Below are 25,627 nucleotides of genomic sequence, written 5' to 3'. Positions count from 1 at the left end.
ACAAAAGTATAAAAATACGCTTTACAGTTATGAGTCTGGAACTTTGAAAAGTGGTACCTTCTGAAGCCAAGTCTAAATTTTATAGTTACCTACTTACCGTATTTACTACTTAATCTACTTACTAATATATGATGGGAGCAAACTTTCAGCATTTATAAAATGGCGAAGCCGAAGGTGAACAACAGGCTATTTATCCCCGTATTCTTACGAGAACGGGAACTATGCGGATGAAACTTCTGCTAGGTAGTTTAACTAACTAGCGGACGCCCGCGAAATTCAGTTTTTAACAAATTCCGCAGGAACCATGGATTTTCCGAGATAAAAAATAGCGTAATGTTGACAAATAACCTCCTCTACCTTAAAGTGAAGTCGCATAAATCAGTCCAGCCGCTCTAAAGATTAGCCCGGACAGACAGAGAAATGACAATTTTAAAAAAGTAATAAGCACTTCTTATTACTTGAGAAAACACAGTTGTTTTAAAGTAACAGACAGACATTTCAATTTAATTTATTTATATATGTATTGGTATTACGCTTCTTAACAACAGCTATTACCCAGCTTTAGGTGTTTGACTGTCCTACTGAACTGTTTCTTTTCTTACTAATTAGGATTCGTATCCTAGGCACCCAACTATAAAACTCATACGTGGAAGTGACAATTGCCATTCCACTCGCAACTCACGCCGAAGGCAAACATCGTGAGCAAACCGGCAAACCTCGAGAGAAATTATTTCATGCTTCACTTTAGTTGGTTACTGTTATTTATTTAAAATACTTTAATTATGAATGCCTCAGAGAGGAATGTAGTGTAAAAATATCGGATTTCATTAAATTGACTACCGATCCGAGGCATAGGTGAGTTTTGTGTTTAACCTTCCTTAACTCCTCCTACAAGCATATTATTTAAACTTATGAAAGCCAATTTTTTACAATTACTACTACTAGCGGACGCCCGCGACTTCGTCGGCGTGGAACTTAGTTTCATTTAGTCACAAATCCCGTGGAAACCAACTTTTCCTGGATGAAGTGTGCTATTCCAGGGTAAAAAACTATTTGCATTCCAAATTTCAGCCAATACGCTTCCGTAGCTCATCGCAAAGCAAATCATGTTTAGTTTTTTATTATTTTTAGGTATTATTCTGATTATTCTTCCAATATTTATTTGTGCCAAGTCTGTGGTTTTATGTGGATGTGAGTTTACATTGGCAATACCTATGTATTTTGGTTCTAGTTTTTAGTATTTCACGGTAATTAAGTTCCTTTACAAGATATAAAAATAATAGCTACCTACTTGTAATTTTTACAATAATTCTTAAGATTTAACATACGTGCTGAATAAAAAATAACCTACCAACCTACTCTATTTTTAAAATTATAACTGTTATACCGTACCTAACATCGAGAACATAAAACCTTAAAAACATACATATAGCAAAACATATGCGCGTTGAAATCTTATGTTTCAGTTGATCTGTAAAAAAATCTGACATTTCATTTGTCTTTATTACCTTCTTGATTTATTTTCATTACTTGCGAATAGCTTCATCCATTTCTTGTAAATATAAAAGAAAAAAATTAAAAAAAACCCCGAATGTCATGAAATTATTAATGACTCTCTCGATCAAGTCATCAATATTCTTTTTCTATGCGCTATTATTTGTGATCCCAGTCGAGTATATTGGCAGACATTCGATTATTCATCCCCACTTTCACCCCCACAACTTTTAAACGGCTCAACCGATTTTTATCAAACATATCTAAGAACACTCGCACGTAAGTCCCCTTTAAATAAAAAAAAAACTAACGAAATCGCTTCATACATTCGGGAGCTATGGTGACAGACCTGGCTTTTGGCTGGTGGGAGGCTTCGGGCGTGGCTAGTTACCACCCTACCGGCAAAGACGTACCGCCAAGCGATTTAGCGTTCCGGTACGATGACGTGTAGAAACCGAAAGGAGTGTGGATTTTCATCCACCTCCTAACAAGTTAGCCCGCTTCCATCTTAGATTGCATGATCACTTACCATTAGGTGAGATTGTAGTCAAGGGCTAAATTGTAAATAATAAAAAAAAAAACAGAACAACAGACAGACAGACACGTCAAACTTATAACACCCCTTTTTTGCGTCGGGGGTTAAAAATAGCTTAATTTAACCGTTTTTTAGATAGAAAAATGTCAATAGAACGTTGGAACGTTTTGTAGTATAAGAGCAAGCAAATAAAAAGCTTGCGAAGACCTCGAACTGTTTAGTCTGTGCTCGCGGCGCCGTTGAACCGGTCGCCACTGACCTTACGCGGTGGAACCTAATTTTCCCATGTAAGTAAACACTTTTTTACATCTTTCGAATACCTCTGCATCTGGTTATAATATCGTAAACTTATTGATCCTTATTAAAATAAACAATAGTTAAAACACATATAAATAGATTTAATTAAACAGGAACACAGCTTATGCATAAATATATAAACGTATTTTTGGATTTACCGACGTCTTTGCTCTATTTACATAGGTATATGTACTTTCGTAAATATGTTCGCATAACGTTTTCGGACTTTTTTATTTATTTACCTACCATGTTCGGTATACTCTACGCCCTTATATTATACATAATAAATATATTTATTTACTAGATTTTAATGACAAATTTAACTTCTAAAGCTAATAAATACTGGTAGATACTTTGATACTTATAAAGATTTGCTTTCTATGTTGGAATTTACAGAAGAATATTTTTAACCGACTTCCAAAAAGGAGGAGGTTCGGCTGTATGTATTTTTTTTTCATATAGACCGAAGTGTTTAGGCAGAACACCGGATAGATATGTGTCACAACTCACAGCACATACTTAGTCAATTAATGCATTTGTAATAGATACAAGCTTTAAGGATTTTATAATATTAAAGGAACAAAGAAACAATCTCCTAGAGCTGACAGGTATGTAATTAATAATTATTATCCTGTACACAATCATATTGTAAACGTATTCAGTTCATTTACGAGTAAGCAGAATTATTTTTAAACTCGGATGTATAATAAAAATGCAAGGACATTATTTTATGTTAATTATTTATGCATAAATAATACTAGTTATTAAAAATTAATTTATTGTCTCAACACGCGCAACACTACAATTTACAAACTATGCATAATAATTGTCACATTATTTAATGGAAATTTATTTAAGGAAGTTAGCTTAGTTTTTGTTGTAGGTACTACTTAATTAAATATATTCGTATATCAACTTAAATAAATGATTGTCTTTTGTTTAATATTAGTAACAAAATGATGGGACAATTTTTAGTTTAATACGCGATAAAATGTCTCTTTGGATGCAGATGGGTTGTCCATCTTTTCGTAATTTTGAGATGAAGGGTGGAAATCCCTTTAGGATTTTCAATTGACCTTCCGTAAATAGGTACCTAGTTACTCATGTAGACTGGATGTTGCTTTATAACTTCCAGCATTTACTTATTTTAATGTCATGATTCCCAAAACGAAACATCTTCCTAGGATAATAATAATAATTAATATTGTGAGTTTATTTGCTGGCTTATATTAAAAACTAACGGACGCTTGCGATTACGTACGCGAGAATTTCTCTGTTTCCCAAATCCCGAGGGATCTATGTATTATTTCGGGACAAAAAGTAGCCTACATATTGCTCCATAACCTCCCCCATCTTCCAGTGAAAGTCCCAAAATCGATTCACTCGAAAAAACATAATTATTTTGATGATGCATGCATTCGGTTCTATAGATTCCTACGTGACCTATTATATATTCTGTGCCTATAGAAATTACCTACAATATATGGTATTGTTTCACCTCTGAAAATCCCGTAAGTAATTAATTTGCTTATTAAAAATCGGTATAAAGTTTTACGAACGTGAATCCAAAATTAACGTTTTTGTGAGTTGGGATGCATGATTAAAGCATGATCATTTTAATAGAACATTACAATAATAATTTTGTTTACTGATTCCCGAATCGAATTCATAACATGTACCTAAATACATCTACCAAAATTAGGTGTGAAAAACCATCGGAATGTATTCGGAATAAAAAAAATCAAAATCTCCGCTTATCGTGTAAACATACTGTATGTTTATGGATTTTCGCAATGTTGGCCAAATTACTTGTAAAGAGTAAAATTAGCAAGAGTCGACAAAACTTTTTATATATTTAACTACGGAACCCTTATAGATGTAAGCCTCGTGTTAAGGTCAAATATATTTTTATGAAATGTATTTTTTTATCATTCGATTGTAAAATCATTGTACCGTTTACTTCTTAAATAACAGTAAATTGTGTCCTTTAACTTTTTTCTACTACTAACTATACTTTAACTATATTCGAATATTTTTTTACGAAAGTCGCTCGTTCATTGTAGTTTAAATTGGTTTTCTTATTTCCTTACAATATGAAAGCTTTGAGAATCGATAGACAAAAATAATCTAAAATACAGGAAGTTACTACCATGACTACTATGCACGTACTTATATTTAGCGTAACTATTACAGCTTTTTATTTCACAAGAACGAACCGAATGCCTTGGGTTTATAATTAGTTATATCTTAGAGACTCTAAGGATTTCTGTCGTCACGATTGTCAACATGACTTGCTCTCCACTTGCAGTTTATTTAATAGCAAATTCTTAGAACTCTGCAAGGCAACTAAACTTACTATAAAACTAGCGGACACCCGCGACTTCGTCCGCGTAGAATTTAGTTTTTCACAAATCCTTCGGAAACCATTGACTTATCCATGATCCATGTTATAATATATCATATAATATATCAATAACATAATAGTCGAGGTGTGAAAGAGTAAGAAACGTTCATACCATCAAAATCATCAGTTTTCGAAAATCACGGGAAACTATGGATTTTTTTGGGATATAAAATAGCCTATGTGTTAATCTAGAGTAAAATCTATTTCCAATCCAAATTTCAGCCAAATCGCTTCAGTATTAGCGGGTAGCGGCGTTAAAGAGTAACAAACGTCCAAACAAACATTCAAACATACCTACATCCAAACATCCAACAATTTATTAGTAGGATAGTAGGATGGGACCTTGGAACCGAACATAGGTTACTTTTTAACCCTTAAATAAAAAGAGAAGAGGGTGAAATAGGGTTTGTATGGAAAGTCGTCCAATTTTAGAGTTACGGTTTTAAAAATTTGTTCATAAATCATAAGTTAAAGTCAAAGTCAAAATTCATTTATTTCAAATAGGCTTAGTTTACAAGCTCTTTTGAAACGTCAGGTAATAATATTAAACTTTAGATAATGGTGATAATAATCATTCGAAAACATAAAATAAACATAAAAAAATACGTAATATAATATGATTCAAGAATTTCTATAATTCAACCCCTGGTGGTGAAATAGGGGTTGTAAGTTTACATTGATTTCCACGCGGTCGAAGTCGTCGCTAGTATACATACCTATGTATTGACTATAATAAGTAACTTTATACACTTTTTATTTCGCCGTCCTAGTAAATTAATAAATCAACCTACTCAATCAGGCTTTCTGACCAGTGATGTGTGAAGTTTGAAATTTTCCAGCTTTGCGCTACTTGAGTGCTAACGAGCGGTTTCGCACATCTTCATGGTGGAAAACATGCATTATCCTTGACATTTCTATAGCTAATTACCTTTTGTTACTTCTATAGAAACAGATCAGATTGTGTGACTGCGCTTCAGATTTAATTACTTGTGCATATTACCTATGGAAATTAGATTGCGTTCTATTCATAACTACCTCAGACCTTGAAACGGCCGAGGCAAAAAGCCACGACTGATTAACATTCCCTTCCCTTATAATTTAGTGACAGAGTTGAACCTGATTAATTAATTATGTATAGGTAGTCTACAGTTTCTGCCTGCGACAATACTCGGAATTTTTCTTATCATCTCTCAGTGATTTTGTTTTTACCAAACAATTTTAGTTAGGTTAATACACGATAAGGAAAACGAAGAAGGATTTGCCTTTTTGGATGCAGATGGTTTATGCATCTTTTAGAGTCAGGCATTTTAAGATGAAAGGAAGAAATCCCTGTCTAACCGACTTCGAAGAAGGAGGAGGTTCTCAATTCGTTGGAATTTTTTTTTTTGAGTTAGGCATTTTTAGTTGCAGGGAGAAAATCTTTATAATCAACTGACCTTCGATAAATGTAGATATAGCTATTCATATAATCTGGATGTTGCATTAGAACTTCCAGACTATACTCGTATGAGCAAGTAAAAAAAAATTACTTATTTTAATCTCGTGATTTCCAAAACAAAATATCTTCCGAGGATTTTCTTTTTTTTTAATCTTTATTAATGGCTCTTTGTCAGGTTAGTAATATAAAAAATTGCCCTGTAGTGGACCGTTAAAATGGGTTGATAATGATAAGGCTACAGTTTTTGCTCGCGGCTATACGTGGAATTGAATTTCTTATCCTCTTGATCAGGTTTTTAGCTTGTACCAGGTTGGTAAAGATGATACATGATTTTAAGGCATATTTCTTATTTTGAAAGGTAGCCTTGTTATTTGGAACAGCATCACCTTCTAAATAATTTATTTGTCTGGCTGTCACAGTCGAATGTTTGAGTTAAGAAACATTATATTAATATCTACGTTAATTAATGGGCTAAGTTAAATGGCTGTGAAAATCGAGTACAGTTAAACTATCGTATTTCGGAGCATTATTTATATTACGTATAAATACATATTATACTTATTTAAAGACGGGGTATATTGCAAGAATTCTTTTGGCTTTGGATGTATCCAATTTATTGTAATCGTAGGAGGGCAGACCAAGTTACGTTTGATAAATATTGGCGTTGAGTTGAAAAAAGCGTCTTCAAAAGCTTCAGAGTCAGAGAACAACGTTAGCTGGGTCAGCCCCTGTAGCCAAGTTGCACGTCGATTCTCTATCTACGATAGCAAACGCTTCGATAAATAGAAAAATGTATGTGAATGACATTTGCTATCGACAGGTCACGTGATCAAAATCTGTTATTCCCATACATTTTTTTCTATTTTTCGAAGCGTTTGCGATCGTAGAAAGAGAAACGACATGCTAGTTGGCTACAGGGGCAGTAATTAAGCTAAGTATTCTATTCATAAGCTACCAGACATGCTGTCTAAGCGTCCAGCTAATAAAAGTCTAGGGTTGATTCAACTATCAATTAAAACGTACCTATCGAATGTAACTAATGGCCGGTAAAACATAACAATGCGTTAATTAATTCTATTTATATCGTCAAGTCTTTGTTACATCTCGTTCAATACGCGGTTGTGTAACACCGTCACAGTTCTCAGACATAACAAGGCAGATCTGTTAGAGATAAGGAAGGCTTCTCGATGCACCAAGCGTTTCCCAATAAGACCATCTGCAAAAACGTGAGCGAATAATTATTACTGACTCGACGCTGTCATTACAGGGTTGCTAAATCGACAATAGTTCAAACTGACTCTAAGCAAACACCAATAACATTGTCTTGGACTTATGGTAGGCCTAGGCCATAAGTCCAAACGACAATGTTATATCGAGTAGGTAAGGACTTATTCGCTATTTGTAACTCTTACGACAAATTCCGGTCTTCTATCATAATTTTAAATTCACAAAATTGTAAGTTTTCCATAAAAGTTTTCAACCTACTTAATCATAAAGTTATGGAGGTGTAATTCATACCTCCATTACTTTAAGTTTAGCCATCGAAGTTTATGTTCTTCTCCAAGGTTTAATTATTATCTCAGTACAAGTTAAATTAACTACCTACCTTTCATTGTTCATGCTGTTCATGCTACAGTTCGTTTCACGTAGGATGGTGCGGGTGACAGATCGTTTCACTCTTGAAAGTTTGCTGCGATTCACGATAATAGTACGTATTATGAACGTCATACATGCGACTGTCACCGTACCCATGCTATCTGAAAAACACTTTAGTTGTTGATTTCGCACAATTAGTAACGAATTTAAAAAAGAACATTAGTGTCCATAAATTGGACATGGACATTTTGCATTCAAGTAGGTTAAAAGCCAGTTTTTTATAATTCTTTACAAGTTAGCCCTTGATTACAATCCCACCTGATGATATGTGATGATGCAATCTGAGATGGAAGCGGACTAACTTGTTACGAGGAGGATGAAAATCCACACCCCTTTCTGTTTCTACACGACATCGTACCGGAACGCTAAATCGCTTGGCGGTACGTCTTGGCCGGTAGGGTGGTAACTAGCCACGGCCGAAGCCTACCACCAGCCAAAACGTTACGGTGATATTACGTGTATTGTGTAATATACTTAGAGTGTAACGGCTGGCAATTAGTTACACCTGGGATCCTAGAAAATCTAGGAGATTTAAACCTTTAATACAAAGTAAACACAGAATATACATATAGTAGATACGAGTACATAAGTACCTAGGACTGACCCTACACCTAGTAATATTATTATGATAATTTTTTTCAATGGCGATATTAAAACAATCCACAGCAAACCGGTTATTCAATGTCCGTTACAATCTTGCAATGGCTTGCTGTTTGATACATAGATATATTATAGCTACTTACCTACAGATGCTTGGTGCCTCTTGACAAAACCCACACGGGAAAATAAATGACGTCATGATATTGTCCTAAATGTCGACATGCTGTCAATTTTCCAGAACAAATTGGTGGCAAATTATGTCTGTATGACTGTAATAGCTGGAGCGACATATTTGTTGATTTAACTCATGTACTCGTAGTGTATTTAGAGAGCCAAATTATTGTCTGGTCGTGGTCATAGTAGGTACGGTTATTATGAAACGATTTAGGTATTGTTATTAGGCACTTAAATTTTGTAATTTTTAGGTGATCTAATAGTGTAAAGTGAAGCCGGATGCGATTATTTGTCAACATTAACTATTGTCGTGTTGAGCTCTTATTAACGTGTCATAAGCACATGAGAATTTCATAATGACGTGAAGTGAAGTGAAAATTAGGTTTATTATTATCTTGTTAAAATGCAACAAGAAATATTTGTTACGTGCATGCTATGATTTTCGCACTTCATTGTTACAGGCCAAAAATGAGGGCAATAAGCTTAATTATTGCACTAACAGCGGTTAGCTGTTACGCGGCAACTCCACAGCCACAACTACGATTTGCTTGGAAAGAAGTTGACTTCGTATGGGATTCTCCAGAACAACGTGCGACTGCTGTAAAGGATGAACTGTTCGTTCCAGCAAACAATCTCCCTCTGGGCTTAGCGAGATGGAAGAACAAAGTATTCGTCACCGTACCCAGATGGAAGAATGGAGTTGCTTCATCATTAAACTACGTCGACATCGATGGGCCACAAGACCAACCGTTAAAACCATACCCATCATTGAATGACAATCTGGTTGCTGATTCCGCAAAAGAAATCCCATCAAACAGCTCTATTGTATCCGTTTTTAGAGTATTTGTTGATCCTTGTGATAGATTGTGGGTCATGGACACAGGATTGGCTGATATTTTAGGTAAATTTCAGTATTGTTAAGTTACTTTTACTTATCTTCATCTTGCACGTACATATCTACTTAGTTAATCTTCCAACGTTTAGGGTCCAAATTGGTATAAGGAAAAGTATAATGATGTATCGTCCCATGGAGAAAGTTCCACTTTATATACACTGAGCATTATAGAAAGCTATTTATTGGCAACACGTTAGATTCCTTCGAAAGTTTCTACTATATTTTGTTTTGTTTTTCTTTAAGGATCTGCCAACCAAGTTGCCGGACCGTCTTTGGCAATATTCGATTTAAACACAGACCAGTTGGTCCACCGTTACTACTTTAAACTATCTGATATGAAAGAGGATTCGTTCTTTGCGAATGTGGTGAGTTTTTATTTAATTTTTTTTTTGGATTTGTTGTTTTTACAGACACATTCGTCATTCTCACAAAGCGTGCACCTATTCAGACAAGTTTTTTGACTTGATGAAAACATTAGGCAACATGAATGTGTATTTAGGTATAGACTGCGGTTTTGTGAAACTTGCATATAAGTGCGATAAGCACGATATTCGGCCAAAGTAAGTGGCTTTGGGCTAAGCCCTAAGATTGAGGAAATAACAAATCAACATGCATTACTAAAGGTTTAGGTAATATTAACACAAATAAAAATAAGTGTGTACGAATTTTCTTCATGACCAGAATAATTTTTAGGCAATCTTTTATAATTATGCTTCTCGCGTTGTTAATGAAAATAATCTCTGATATTACTGATGACTGTATTAGTAAAACTAATTGAGATAGACCTTATAGAAACTTCTCAATCTGATGATGCACATATAAAAATGAGAATATGCATATTTGTAAGTAAATGAACAATTCTAAACGACGTTATAGTGATTGCGAAACCTAATCGTAATTCAAGTTTTTGCTTGAAATGTGCATGATTTATTAAATAGTTAATTAGTTCTGATGTTGTCACATAAATTGCGTTTTCGCTACGATAATAGTAGATTGATACCACTACCGCATTTCGATAAATCATGGAAAATTCACTTTTCCCTTTGTCATAATGATTTCTTATTGATTATGTAATAATGATTAAAAAAAGTTTATGAAGCTTATAAAATTGTTATGGATATGTCTATAACTGGTTTGTGGGAAAATGGGAGATATAAAACTGATTGTTTCTAACATTATCAATAATAAGAAATTACATTATATTTTATAGTTCCGATTATTAAAATACTTTTACTTTATCTGAAAACTATGAAAATCATCATAGAGGCATTACATTATTTACTCATTATTGAAGAGGTAGTGAATCTGAAATGTCTTTATTCTCAATACAAACTTTCATCTCAATTTTTACTGTCTTCATATTTTAATGTACGACAAAAAGGTCCTCTTCAGACGTTTGTCAGTCTCCAAGGTTACATCTGCAATCAAATATCTTCATAATTCTTTTTTTTTATTTGTTAATATACAATAATTAAATCCGTTCAACTGAACGGATTTCGTTATTTCATATTAGTCATTTTTATAAGTAGAAGAATAACAATCTTAATATTATCTATTCGCGAGTACATGCATTTTCTTCCGGTCCACTAGGTTTGTCAGTTGAAACATGATTATAATATAAACACGTTTGTTTTTTTCATTTTCTCTTTTTTTAATCTTATTAGCTTACCTAAAAATCGTTAACCTTTTTTTCCAGGTAGTAGATGTAGATAAAGACACATGTGACAATGCATTCGCCTACGTGCCCGATTTAGGAGCATACGGAGTCGTCGTGTACAGCCTTAAACAAGACGACTCCTGGCGTGTAAGCCACCATTACTTCCACTTCGAACCACTTGCTGGTACTTACAAAGTGGGTGGCATCGAGTTCCACTGGACAGATGGCGTGTTCGCCTTAGCTCTGTCCGAGCCACAAGAAAACGGGTAAGTGGATCACGTATCTATGGACCTTGAGGGCATTAAAGCATTTTGACCATGTTTATTCGATACGCTCTACTAAAAACACATAAAGCTTACAAAATAAGATGCTAACTTATTAATGTTTTATTTATCCTTGTATGTTTTTTAAATTGTAGATTAGTGAAATATTTACAAAGTTATGCACGCGTTTGATTAGATGGTTTTTGATTGTGCTAATGCAATTGGATTATGCAGTTTGCTTCTTCAAGTTTTTACAAAGCGCGATTACTTAATATGACGATTCTAATTTTAATCTACGAGATTTGAAAGATAGGTTTATTTTGTTATTGATAAATAAAACTTTGGTAACAACTTCTTTTAAATTGTTTTATATTTATTATTTGATTGCAGATTCCGCACAATGTTCTTCCACGCATTCTCCAGTACCAAAGAATTCTGTGTGTCCACCGAACTTCTTAGAAATTACACACACATTGACAAAAACGAGGCGTTCAACGATTTCAAGGTTTGCATACTAAAATTGCTTCTAAAGTACAGTTGCTCTTTAACTTAGCGCATTGCTTAGTAAACATAACGAAACCACATGAAATGGTGGTTTTATTAATTAAATATTATAATAAATATTATAATTATTACATTAAATATTATAATATCTATAATATTTAATGTAAGTACATGCTGATCGACAAATTAAATGATGTCCTTGATGAAACCTGTCTAATAGCTGATTAAAAAAAAGCTAAACGTCTTTCACTTGTTGCACGATATTAAGTTTAATCTGTTATATAAACTTTCTAGCAATAGTTTCTGTGATTAAAGCTTGAAAGTAATCGTTAAAAAATAATTTGTATATATATCGTAGCAAATGAACAGGCGATGACGTAATAAATATAAAAATTAATGAGTATTTTTGTTAATTTTTTAGCTCTTGGGTGATCGAGGTGCAAGAACCCAGTCGTCGGCCAGTTTCTATGATACTAATACCAAAGTTCTGTTCTACACACAGGTACAGTTATGCATAAATATTTTTATCGTTTTTAAATTGATTGATTTTGCTTTCACTATGAATGACCACAGCCTTAAATGCTAGAATATCTTGGGCTATTTTTAGCATCACTAACTTAATCTTTTTAAAATTATTAAAGTATAGGATTACTATACTAAAGCCATACCCGATGTGTACCTACTGTTTACCAGCAAACAATTTAGAAATGAAGGTAGAGAATGCATGTCATTTCATAACTTATTTATTTTAAATTATGTATTGTTTTTTTTTATAAAATGTTATTCAAAATATATTAACTATATCTAATTGTTCTATACTTATTAATATTTATTTTTAATAACTTGGAAACAAGCTAAATATAATTATTATTAGGTGTGAAATGATTAGCGATTTATACCCTCATTTTTAATTTGTTTTTTGGTAAGCAGTCCACATTCTGTATGGTTTTAGTAGAGTTAAATGAAAATAAGAGTTATAAAACAACTAAATGAATCAGTTATACAGAGACCCACAGAAATCACTTATGTATGTCATTAACCTTTTTTTGTAACGTCGGGAAGTCCACAATAACAGGAAAATTTTGCGATAATAATTTTGCATTAAGCTGCCAACCGGTATGGGGGCTTATGGTATGGTACTAGTACTAAACATGTTTTTTTTTTAATATTTGCCATATGTTCTATATGACCAATATTCGACCTATTCCCCTCCAAATAATTAAGAAAGACTGTATTAGGAGTGGGTACGACAATATTCCAGCGAGGCGGGAATCGAATAACCACCCGTCGGTGATGAGTCAGGGCGCTTTACCAATGAGGTATTGGAGCTCTCAAAATCTTGGTTACCTAAGCTATTTCACCGCGGCTAGTTGCCTCGACTGGTGACAGAAGGGCTGGCTCATTTTTGGATCAAAAGATCAGCCTGGCTGTCCAGCGCAGAAATACAGCCAGTATTCTTGCCAACATTCTTAAGCTCCTTATTGTACTTATTCTTTCTCAATAAAAAAAACGTTCACTTTTACACGACACAACTACTGAACCGGCTTAAATTAGATATAGAGATTGATTTTTCTCAGGATTAATATATTTTTTTTTTCGGAAAATGCATGGTAGCCGCGGGATATATGTAAAACAGAATTTCACGCAAATGGAGTAGCGAGCGCCTACTGGTTTAAACATATATTTGAATCGTCAGATCTTTGGGCAAAATATTCACAAGTATCATTGTAGTAATAGATCTACTTACATCAATAGTTTTAGATATACATCTACATAGAATCAACGTAGTTATATAACAAGATGTAGAAGTATATAAGTTTGTTGGAAGAAATATCGACACTTTTATAAAGATCTATATGCGCATCTATATTTATAATTATAAAGCTGAAGAGTTCGTTTGTTTGAACGCACTAATCTCATGAACTACTGGTCCGATTTGAAAAATTGTTTCAATGTTAAGTAGCCCATTTATCGAGGAAGGCTTTAAGCTATATATTATCCCCGTATTCCTACGGGAACGGGAACCACGCGGGTGATACCGTTAATAAGCGTCAGCTAGTACAAAATATACTTACATATTATTACAACACTTAACGTTTTGTTACAGATAAACCGAGATGGCATCGGTTGTTGGAACTCAAATAAACCTTACACCCCAGAGAACAATCCACTACTCTTCAGTGACCCTACTCTTTTCGAGTTTCTGAATGATTTGAAGGTAAATCTACTGTTTTTACTGTTCGCATCATTATCATTCTAAGCCAACATGCATTGGTGAATCTAAGGCCAATAAGCGATCTTCTTTTAGCAGACTTAGAAGTGATTACAAAAATAAGAAAACTAATGTCGAACAAAGGTTATGATTACTTAATTAACAAATTAAACTGTAACCAAAATAAGACCCTAGAATGGCAGAGAATGAAGTACTTGAGTGAAGTCACGCACTTGTGAACGTTGTGTGTAGGGTTAAAGGCGCCTTTGACTTTTAACAAACACTTGAGTGAAGTCACGCACTTGTGAACGTTGTGTGTAGGGTTAAAGGCGCCTTTGACTTTTAACAAACACTCTCCTTTTCTACTCAAGTCACTCTCCCCGCCTATCCCAAGTAACCCATAAATAATTACACAACAAGACATGTGGACGGCTCGAACGCCACGAATACACTGATGCCGTCCGTACCGCAAGTCGTTGCAACGCGGATGATGATGGATGATGATGATGATATGATGATTTTTTTAACTTGTTATAGGTGGACGACGAAGGAACTTTATGGCTGCTAAGTGACAAGCTTCCTCGCTTCCTATACAAATCTCTGGACCCTAACGAGATCAATTACAGGATATTCAGTATCAAAGCAACTGACGCCATCGCTGGAAGTGTTTGTGAATAAAAGGATCTATTAGCACTTTACGTACAAATAAGTTAATTTCTGTTATAATAAACTGTTGTGATGAGTGAAACTTAACAGGAATAGACCAATTGGGGTGTGAAGTGATAAAATTATAAGCGTCGTCATTAAACTGTACTATTGGACTATTTCTGTATTTATTATCATTTAGAGTTCCTGCAGACATACAATTAAGTAAGTTGGCAGACCATCGAACAACTACATTGCCTAAGTATTTTTATAATTTGTATACTAATACAACAACTTTTTACAACTTTGTTGTCCCTTATTGGAGTTTACTCCTTAAGATTCGATTTTTGGACAGTGTGAAAAAATATGGACAGTGAAATTCGATGAACGAATGACAGCGTTACGTTTTTTGTGCGCTACCTGTTCTGCGCACCTTTCACTTTTCAGGCGTCAATATTGAGACGTACCTACATAGTGTATGCTGCGGGGCAACATAAACCTATTTAGGTAGTCGATCTGAAAGAGTAAACTCCATTCGTGCGTCGGAGCTTTTTTTATTTTTTGGAAGATTTATTTAGAGATGTGCGGACTAGCATATATCTTTATACCTATTAGTATACCTAAGGTCTTTAACCGCCTACCATTAATCTATTATCTTAATTCGGCCAACCTACAACTTTATGTCTGTAGGAGATGTTACTCGCACTTAAATGTCTTGTGTTGTGATCAAAGATTTAAAATAAGTTAAATGTTCCGGCGACCTTCTTCGCAAATTATGTGAATAAGTGTTGCCTTATAAACGGGTTTACTACAATTCTTCTGGACTGGATTGTTTGGGATTATAAAACAAATCTAATCTTATATTTTATACTGTTTATTCAATTCATCTTCAACCTCACTTTTAAATTGCAGCTAAGCATTAAAATCCTCCAAGCATTAAACTCAATGAAATGAATGAATGTGCAATGAATTGATTGCTGTACTACTAACAGATTTTATTTTTATTTTTGTTCATTTGTTATTTTTTATTGTTAAAAGGTTTTAAAACTTCTAAGTTCATTCAAATAATAGTGGTTGATATTGTTTATCACAAAAAAAAATGTATTTCTATGATGTAGTATACTTTAGTATCTATTTTTAGTTTTTTAACGGCAGTGTTAGAATCCCCCGTCCACACACAATCATCAATCAGTAAAGTAAGGGTAAGGTTGCCCGAAGACGTAGGTAATAATGTCTACTGTTGTAAATTGTCGGGATTAGATTTACATTATTGCATGTGTGTGGCTAGCCTAAAACTATACTCAGAGGCACAATTATCCGCCCACATTAATATGACGCGAGTATGAGTATATATTAGTTGTCAGTCAAAAAAGGCACAGTCATGACAAAATTTAGTCGACTTTGTCATGACAAAATTAACGACAAAGTCGACAAGTTTTCCTAAGACGCGTATACCTAGATATACTATTAATATATTAATTATACGTTTATATTCTATGTTGTGTTACCATTAAAAGCAGTAAGAATCACAATAGTTGTTTGTGTACAAATAAATGTAACGTAGTTAAATTACAAAATAGGTGTTTATGGTAGTTTTAACCTTAAATTCAGACCCCGTGACATTTATTTAATTGTATTGTAATAGTTTAAAAATTTAAATAAAGATAATTAAAACATTAAGAGCTTTTAAATTATTACGATTTCTACATGACTATCATCATATTTTGTTCTTATAGGATGCAATCGATGAAAAATATAAAGCTAAGTTAAGTTGCAAACTTCGAATCCAAGAAAGTTATTTGTAGGAACAGCAAGGCGTGGATATGGATACCACCGTACGCAACTCGTACGAAACGATTTGCATCCACATTTCTAATTCATACAGCAAAAATTTGTAATGCCCTTCCGGCGTTTGTGTTTCTTGACACTTATAATTTTAGAGTGAATAGGCATCTTCTAGGTAAGCACGCTCTAAATTGGAACGCATTCTTGCTTTCCATCAGGCTTAATTGTAGTCAAGCGCAAGCCTATATTGCATAAAAAAACCTATTTGTCGACAAATTCTCATACGGGACTGCGAATAGGTACATTTACCTGTGTCATTCAGAATCTATAGATTTAGGACTACCCACAAGACCGAAGAAGCTATCAGCCTTATATTAAACTAGCTGACGCCGCGCGGTTTCACCCGCGTGGTTTCCGTTCCCGTCGGAATGCGGGGATAATATATAGCCTATAGCCTTCCTCGATAAATGGGCTATCTAAAACTGAAAGAATTTTTCAAATCGGACCAGTAGGTCCTGAAATTAGCACGTTCAACCAAACCAACAAACTCTTCAGCTTTATAATATTAGTATAGATATTAAATAGGAGATCGATGCTATCAGCCTATCAATATACGTAGATATTATGGCGCTTTGTCGCAAAAACCTAGAAATATAACATGCTTACCTGCGGTTATAATCTGTGCTGTCGATAGACCGTAACCTCACTGAACGCCTTGAATAAGTTATTGATTCGTATACGTTGACATTGGTATGTAGACAATGTACAGCTATTGATTTCTTTACACAATAGGTTTGGTGAGAAAGAATACCTACAATAAAAACTCATGCTAACTTATCCTATACAAATCACGATTACGGCGAATGGTGACAAGAGAATACGGCTGCATTTCTGCGTTGGACAAGGCTGATCCTTTGCCAAAAATGAGCCAGCCCTTCTATCACTAGACGAGGCAACTAGCCGCGGTGAAATAGTTCGGAGAAATTTCTTTGACACTGCGACCACATGTCCCAAGGGTCATGCCATGAACAAAAGCAGTATGATCCGTGTAAATAAACTCGCTTAGATACAGATGACCCGAAATTCAATCGAACGAAGACAAGGACAGCCAAAGTATGCCTTGTTGATGGAGAATTGATAATAACAAGTTTACGTTTCCTCAATTATTGGATAGCGGTCGCGCGGGACGCCATTCAGCCATTGCCATTCGCTCAGTTACCGCGCGTGAAGGATATCGTGTTGCAATTTGCAATCAACTTGCAATACAAACAAAATATGGCGGCAAAGTTCAAGTCTGAGAAGGTTGGAATAGTGGGCAGGTGAGATTGTTTAAACCTTTTTAATCGGTAGCTTCATTAACTCTCTTAATTTGTCGTATTTTTATTTTATTTTATTTAATGACAAGCCCTTGACTCTGATCTGATCTGCCTCCGTAGCCAAGTGGCACGTCGATTCTCTTTCTACGATCGCTAACGCTTCGAAAACTAGAAAGATGTATGGTCTCAGATCTTGATCACTTGACCTGTCGATAGCAAATGTCATTCCCATACATCTTTATAGTTTTAGCTGGATTCAACACAGTGACGATGCAGTGTAACTGTGTAAGATGAAAGAGGCTTACTTTGAAGTGATACTAGTTTATTCTACTCGTACCTACATCTCTGACGGTTTCTACGGGGCATCGCAACGGAACGCTAAAAAGCTTGGCGGTACGTCCTTGCAGGTAGGGTGATACCTACCACCAGACCAGACCTGAGCCAAATTAGAAATTATAAAACTGATCCGAGCTGGGAATCAAACTCAGGACCTCTCTGTTGAGAGCCGCAGCACTTTCAATTGCGCTAGAGAAATCGTCAAATTGGGGACAATGGTCATTTTTAAGCAGGTTAAGAGTAGGTTGAGATTTTACTATATAATTGATCTTCTTTCATATGTAAGTATTTTTATACTCTTATGAGGAAAACAAGCAAAAATATAAGTAGGTAGGCAGGTAAATATTCATGAACTAGTTATCATAGAAAGAATGAGGTAAAGATGGGTTTATTGTAAAATCTATAGGTTTTGATTTTTTTTATATTGTGAACTAGCAGAACCTCGCGGTTTCACCCACATAGTTCTCATTTCCGTGGAAATACGGGGATGAAATATAGCCTCACTCATTGATAAAGTTGCTTTCTATTCATGAAAATATTTTTCAAATCGATCTAGTTTGAGTATATTTGTTAAATACAAAAATATAAATATTTTCTCTTTATATGAAATACCGACTATAATGAATATTTGCGACAATGTCATCAGAAAAAAACTACATTTAACTTATTTATGTACAAAAAAGTGGCTCTCCCGAGGGATAAAGAAATATAACCACGGGCACTATCTGGTCTAGAATAAAAACATGATTCCTTTTTTTTGAACTACCTACAAGTACCTACCTAACACAAATATAATGCATCCTTCTAGATATTATTATCTGCGAAAGTCTTTCTGTCTGTCACTGTTGCCTTTACACGGCTGAACCACTGCACTGATTTTGATGTATATATTTTGGTATTCGTCATCAACCCATATTCGGCTCACTGCTGAGCTCGATTCTCCTTTCAGAATGAGAGGGGTTAGGCCAATAGTCCACCACGCTGGCCCAATGCGGATTGGCAGACTTTACACACGCAGATAATTAACATAATTCTCTGGTATGCAGGTTTCCTCATGATGTTTTCCTTCACCGATTGAGACACGTGATATTTAATTTCTTAAAATGCACACAATTAAAAAGTTGGAGGTGCATGCCCCGGACCGGATTCGAACTTACACCCTCCGGAATCGGAGGCAGAGGTCATATCCACTGGGCTATCACGGCTTTTTATGTAGATATTTTGGTACAGAGTAGAGGATCTAGGCTACTTTTTGTCGCGAAAATACCAGTATATGTATAGGGTGAAAATGACAACCACGGCTGTTATGAAAGAGACTAAAAAAAAACTCAGTTACTCGTTTGCATGCTCATTGTTACAACATAACACTCGTAGGTTATCATTTATCAATGTTTACTGAACAGTCGCTTTGCTCGTATTCAGTTAAGTATGTTTACTTTAGTTCTTATCTATTGATTGTTTTGTTTCTGATTTATGATTAGGTAGGTAGGTATAGTGCATAATATGATGTAAGGGTATAAATAGCTACCAGCTTTTTAGAACATATCTACCTACCTAGTACCTATACTACAGCCTTTCTTGATGAGTACTGTTTACCAACAAACAAATTAAAAATGAGGGTATAAATCACTAGTCATTTCACATCTCATAATAATTACAATTAATTTCTTCTTAAATTAATGAATATAAATTTGATTAATCAGCTTAAAAAAACAATTAGATATAGTTAATATATTTTATATAACGTTTTACAAACAAACCATACATAATTTAAAAAAATAAGTTATGAAATGATATGCGTTTTCTACCTTAATTTCTAATTTATTTGTTGGTAAACAGTATTCATCAAGAAAGGCTGTAGTATGGTTAATTTCCATTGATCGTGTAACGGCACGGGCAGTGAAATGCCTTCTTATCTGACGGCGTACTGAACGTCTTCTAAACATCCTTAACTGTCATCAGCTCATAAATAATGTTTAACCACGTACCAGCCATTGTTAGTCCATCTACCTACTTACCTACTTAAGTTTTTGAAAAAGGTCGCCAGGAATTTTCAATTTTGACCCACAATGATATCTACCTACCTACCTACTTTCCTTCAATGTCACGAAAATTCATAGTATGCAAGCGTAGCATGAACATTATACAACGATAATGAAAACGTTAACAAAAATTTACAATCCTATTATACTAATACTAGCTGATGCCGCGCGCTTTCACCCGCGTGGTTCCCGTTCCCGTGGCAATACCGGGATAATATATAGCCTTCCTCGATAAATGGACTATCTAACACTAAAAGAATTTTTCAAATCGGACCAGTAGTTCCTGAGATTAGCGCGTTCAATCAAACAAACAAACAAACAAACTCTTCAGCTTTATAATATTAGTATAGATTATAAACGCTAAAGTACTGATGTTTGTTTGGATGTTTGTTACTCTTTAACGCCGCAACTACTGGGCCTATTGGGCCGCAACAACCGATTTGGCTGGGAATGAAAATATTTAAATTTATTCTGGATTAACACTTAGGCGACTTTAGTCACTGGTTCCCGCAGAATTTGTGAAAAACTGAATTCCACGCGGACGAAGTCGCGGGCGTCCGCTAGTCTAAATATAAGTACGTACATGAGTAAGGTTAATTTACAAATGATAATATTCATGATAGTGTAATGTTTATCTCTGTTTACTTGAACCTGTGGCAATTTATTCCACTTTCGACGACGAAACAAACACGAGAGTAATATTTTTTCTTATTATACATATAGGTATGTATTCTGTGGTAATAAGTACCTATCTACCGAAGAAGCAGGTAGGTAATTAGATATAAAATATGTAGATATACCTTATTAGCATTGAATATGACCTCTGCCTTCACTTCGGAGGGCGTAGGTTTGAATCCGGTCTAGGGCATGCGCCTCCAACTTTTCAGTATGTGCAAGAAATTAAATATCAAATGTCTCAAACGTTGAAGGTGAGGAAACCTGCATACTTGAGAATTTTCTTAATTCTCTAGGTGTGTGAAGTCTGCCAATCCGCATTGGGCCACTGGACCCCTATGGCCTAACCCCTCTCATTCTAAGAGGAGAGTAAACGAAATGTGGGTTGTTAATGATGAAACTTGTTAAAAATGACATGCGTTTTCTACCTTCATTTCCAATTTTTTTACTGTGCACATCGAGTATGGTATGGCATAAGTATAGGCAGTAATTTTATAAGCAACATTATGTTTTTTGCAGTGGTTTGATTGGTAGATCATGGGCGATGTTATTCGCTTCAGTTGGCTACCAAGTGACCATCTTCGACATCGTGCCTAAACAAGTCTCCGATGCGCTGGCAGATATTAAAATACAACTGAAAACTTTGGAGAAGGATGGGCTTCTACGCGGAAAACTAAATGCTGATGAACAGTTTCAATGTATAAAAGGTACAGTATATTATATCAACCTAGATTGCGAATAAAACAACATGATAATGCTCGCTTACTATGGATGAAACTCATAAGAAGACTCCGAGTCACTCAGCGGGCGATTAAGCGAGCTATGCTTCAGAGTATCTCTAAGTGATCGAATCAGAAATGAGGAGATCCACAGAAGAACCAAAGTCATAAAGTCCTCAAATGATATCAATGTCCAACATTCATTGAATTGAAATGATGATGATCATTATAGGAATTATTTTCTGATGATAATGATCATTAAAACATTTCATGCAGAAAGAATCACATAAATTCTTACAGTTAACTAAAATGAAACTTGATCAATCAACTAAAAATCAGTCTATATGACTGATTTTTAGTTGATTGATCGGTAATAGAGACTAATTTTTAGTTGATTGATCATAGTCGAAAAAATGATTTGCCCTCAGTTATAAAATCAAAACGACAAAAATATTGATTATAGTCCCATATCTAAGAAAAATATCACGAAAATGTGAGACATGATAGTTCCACGCAACGTCCACCTACAATATTTTTTTTCTCAAATTGCAGGATCGTCAGATTTAGCGACGGCAGTCAAAGATGCAGTTTTTGTTCAAGAATGTGTGCCAGAGAATCTCGATTTAAAAAAGAAAGTATTTCAAGACTTAGACAAGGTCGTTAGCGACAAAACCATACTTTCTAGCTCAACTTCTACGACGTTGCCATCTTTGTTTTCCGATGGATTAAAGCATAAATCACAGGTAATCAGAGCTATTTTACTTTACTTAGGTATACGAGTCACTATCTACCTAATAGCGAAAATTTTTAATGTGCTATGTGACCACTAGTTCCGGAGCCTATCCGCTACAAACAAAAAAATCTTTCCTCTTTATAATATTGGTGTAGATTAAATATTTATAAATAAATTTCAGGTAGTTGTATCACATCCAGTGAATCCTCCGTACTATGTCCCATTGGTGGAAATTGTGCCCGCGCCGTGGACGAAGCCCGAAGTAGCCAAGAAGACTAGAGAAATAATGCAAGAGATTGGACAAGAACCAGTCTCACTGTCAAGAGAAATCGACGGATTCGTGTTAAATCGAATTCAGTAGGTTCACTTTTACCTTAAATCCTTTCGTCTTTAGTTCTAATAATATTAACGATAAGGAACTGTTTCGTTGGTTAAATGGTTAAGCGATGCAGCCAAAGAGTTTATTCTTACTCTGTGGATGCGCAGCAAAGTCCAAACCCCCAAGTTCATGTCCTGTATCAGCTTATGAAATATCGGTATTATCTATTTTCCAAGAAATCTTCAGTAGCAGGAGAATGGAAGTTGATGGTGTTCCAATTTCCACCAATAATTTAACTTCATTGGTTTCTTAATTGGTCCGTCCCTACCGGCAAAGAGCGTAGCGCCAAGCTATGATACGACCTCTGCCTCCTAATCCGGTCCGGGTCGTGCACCTCCGACTATTCAGTTGTATACATTTTAAGAAATTAAATATCACGTGTCACAAGCGGTGAAGGAAAAATTGCATACATGAGAATTTTCTAAAAAAAAAATTAGTAATACGTCATATCCACTGGGCTATCACGGGTCTTAATTAATCTCTAATAATTAATTGTGTACAGGTATGCAATATTGAACGAAGTGTGGCGCTTGGTGGACGACGGAGTAGTCGACGTGAAAGACGTTGACAAAGTCATGTCTGAAGGTTTGGGCATGCGGTATGCCTTCCTCGGCTCGCTGGAAACCGCGCATTTGAATGCTGAAGGAATGAAGAGCTACATCGAAAGGTATCTCGATTTTTTTTTCTTTCAAATTAATAACTGTACTGGAACTTCAGTACCTATTATAAACAACCATGTTATAAGTGTGTTGACCACTAAACAATATGGTGCTCGCATTCAGGTCAAATAAATTATTATTAATGTTGAGTATTTCTTTTATTTTTGCGGGTTGCATGGAGCCGCTGGATGCTGGCGGCTCGAGACCGTTTTGTTTGGAAGTCTGTGCAAGAGGCTGAATTTGTCCGATGTCCATCTACTGATAATGAAGATGATGATGAAATTTCTTTAGTGCATTGTGCTCTAAATTAGATTTTTTTTTTTAATTAGATTTATTTACAGGTACGGAGACACAATATACAACGTGAGTGAAAAATTTGGCAAAAATCCACGCATGACCCAATGTAAAAGCGCCGGCACTGTTTGCCAGCAACTTAACAACATGGTGCCACTGGACGAGCTGCAGAAACGCCGCGCATGGCGCGACGCCTGTCTCACTAGACTAGCAATCCTCAAGAAGGAAATGAATGCCAAATATAAGTAAAATAAATTAATTTATAGCCTGACCACAAAAATAAAAATAAAACCAGCCAAGTGCGAGTTGGACTTGCTCATAAAGGGTTCCCGTACATCTACCTTAAAGGTAATTTTAAAAACCGGCGAAGTACGTGTCGGGTCACGCAGAGTGTAATATTCTGTAGATTAAATTATCACATTAAATCCTTAAGTGCACAAAAATACTTTGCATAAACGATAAAAAACATCCTCACTTTGCGTGTAACCCCAAATTTATTTTTTAAAATTTTTCTTTTTTTTCATTGGCATGTAAGTTAGGTAGGTACTAAAAACAGTCGGTTTAAAAATATTTGTGTCGGACCCAATCCAAGCTTTTATATTTGTGGTCAGGCTTTAACATAGTAAGATTGTAAAGTAACTGTAAAATGGTGTCTTCACAAAATGTTGTTGTACAAAATATGGGCTCATGAATTTACTATTTATTAAATATGAACAATATAATTCAAATAAAATATTTTATATTACGCTGTATTAATTTCATTTCTTGTGATTCACGAACGGGTTGTCGGCCAACAGTTTTCAGATATTTTCATCTCTCCGAGAAAACTATGGGTAGAAAACAGTAAGCCAAAATATGGGTTGCTAATGATGATGATGATTGATTACTTGCTGCCAATACGAGTACGTATACTTGTAAGTGTGTTTGAACAGTATTCAGCACAAAAGTGCTGCGGCACGTAACAGGAAGGCACGGCACGGCAAGGCGATCAATGTTACGATAGTAAACGATTTTTAAGAGAAAAGATATTCCCCTTCGTGTTGAGACTGTATTAATTTTAAAATCTCTATTAGTTTTTGAGATATTTCCAGAAAACCGAATCACCCTTTAAGTATTTTGCAATTTTTAGGAGTGGAACTAGATTTTTTTAAAACGTTGCTAAAAGTTAGCAAATAAACGCTTGTAAACTCTGTTAAAATTATGAAGTTTCTTCTTACGCCTTCCCTACCCTCCATTAGAGCTCTTTTAGTATATAACATATTACTTCCGTAGACGAATAAAAGTAAGTATAAATAAGACGAAGTAATAGACAAGCTGCTATTGACCTGCTATCGTAAGTCAAAATCTTTGACTGTCTTTATCTAGATCGTTGATCTTAAACTTTGACAGAGGAGTAACCGTCTAGCGATGCAAGCCCCTATATAATTCGTCTGAGCGTCTAGCGAGTCAGGTCCCTATCTAATTCGTCTGAGCTACAACGTCTTACCGCCTTGTTTCGTTTCTATTTCTATCCGCAGTTACATGATTTATCTACTTTAAACGGGATTGCGATGGTTGTTTTATTCTTCTATCTATCCAGTCCTATTTGGTTATCTAAATCTACGATTATTACATAATTTTTAACCGACTTCAAAAAGGAGGAGGTTCTTATGTTTTTTTTATGTTTGTTACCTCGTTATTTATTTGAAAATTATATTTTTGTTTGAAAGAGTTTACGCCCAGATTTGTCGCATTTCATTTCCATTATACTCGGTTAAGTAATTTTGTCTTAAAATCAAAATAAGTGAAATGCGTCTTTGGAGTCAGTTCCTTTTTTTAGTTACAAAGATTATTGCCCAATTATAATCATCATATTAAAAATGATTGTTTATTTCAAAATATTGGAATCCGTATAACTCAAAACAATAAGAACCCA

General features: G+C 34.9%; 2 protein-coding genes across 3 annotated transcripts; both read left to right on the top strand.

The window, feature by feature from the left end:
• Nucleotides 1-677: 677 nt before the first annotated feature.
• Nucleotides 678-16,454, top strand: LOC112043718 (L-dopachrome tautomerase yellow-f2). 2 transcript variants are annotated; one of them, XM_024079247.2, is made up of 8 exons: nucleotides 678-855; nucleotides 9,060-9,499; nucleotides 9,737-9,858; nucleotides 11,190-11,416; nucleotides 11,804-11,918; nucleotides 12,339-12,419; nucleotides 14,025-14,135; nucleotides 14,667-16,454. In XM_024079247.2, the coding sequence occupies exons 2-8, from the start codon at nucleotides 9,067-9,069 to the stop codon at nucleotides 14,805-14,807; spliced, it is 1,230 nt and encodes a 409-aa protein (XP_023935015.1). In that variant the 5' UTR covers nucleotides 678-855; nucleotides 9,060-9,066; the 3' UTR covers nucleotides 14,808-16,454. The 2 variants fall into 2 exon arrangements, with proteins under 2 accessions (XP_023935015.1, XP_023935014.1); XM_024079246.2 differs by lacking the exon at nucleotides 678-855 and adding an exon at nucleotides 2,165-2,316.
• An 878-nt stretch (nucleotides 16,455-17,332) lies between these two features.
• LOC112043720 (lambda-crystallin homolog) lies at nucleotides 17,333-24,457 on the top strand. Its single transcript, XM_024079249.2, has 6 exons — nucleotides 17,333-17,878; nucleotides 21,448-21,635; nucleotides 22,200-22,390; nucleotides 22,562-22,737; nucleotides 23,262-23,426; nucleotides 23,760-24,457. The coding sequence occupies exons 1-6, from the start codon at nucleotides 17,835-17,837 to the stop codon at nucleotides 23,959-23,961; spliced, it is 966 nt and encodes a 321-aa protein (XP_023935017.1). The 5' UTR covers nucleotides 17,333-17,834; the 3' UTR covers nucleotides 23,962-24,457.
• The last annotated feature ends 1,170 nt before the right edge of the window (nucleotides 24,458-25,627 follow it).

Source organism: Bicyclus anynana, chromosome 7 (genome assembly GCF_947172395.1).
Source record: "Bicyclus anynana chromosome 7, ilBicAnyn1.1, whole genome shotgun sequence".
NCBI classification, from domain to species: Eukaryota; Metazoa; Arthropoda; class Insecta; order Lepidoptera; family Nymphalidae; genus Bicyclus; species Bicyclus anynana.
This window is presented reverse-complemented; position numbering and strand designations above follow the sequence as displayed.

What these genes read in the sequence shown, in the direction of transcription:
- LOC112043718 (XM_024079246.2), top strand. An exon ending in AGGCGTTCAACGATTTCAAG is followed by an intron (nt 11,919 to 12,338) that starts GTTTGCATACTA and finishes TTAATTTTTTAG; the next exon opens with CTCTTGGGTGATCGAGGTGC. An exon ending in AAGTTCTGTTCTACACACAG is followed by an intron (nt 12,420 to 14,024) that starts GTACAGTTATGC and finishes GTTTTGTTACAG; the next exon opens with ATAAACCGAGATGGCATCGG.
- LOC112043720 (XM_024079249.2), top strand. Translation starts at nt 17,835, where the DNA reads ATGGCGGCAAAGTTCAAGTCTGAGAAGGTTGGAATAGTGGGCAG. An exon ending in AAGGTTGGAATAGTGGGCAG is followed by an intron (nt 17,879 to 21,447) that starts GTGAGATTGTTT and finishes TGTTTTTTGCAG; the next exon opens with TGGTTTGATTGGTAGATCAT. An exon ending in GATTAAAGCATAAATCACAG is followed by an intron (nt 22,391 to 22,561) that starts GTAATCAGAGCT and finishes AATAAATTTCAG; the next exon opens with GTAGTTGTATCACATCCAGT.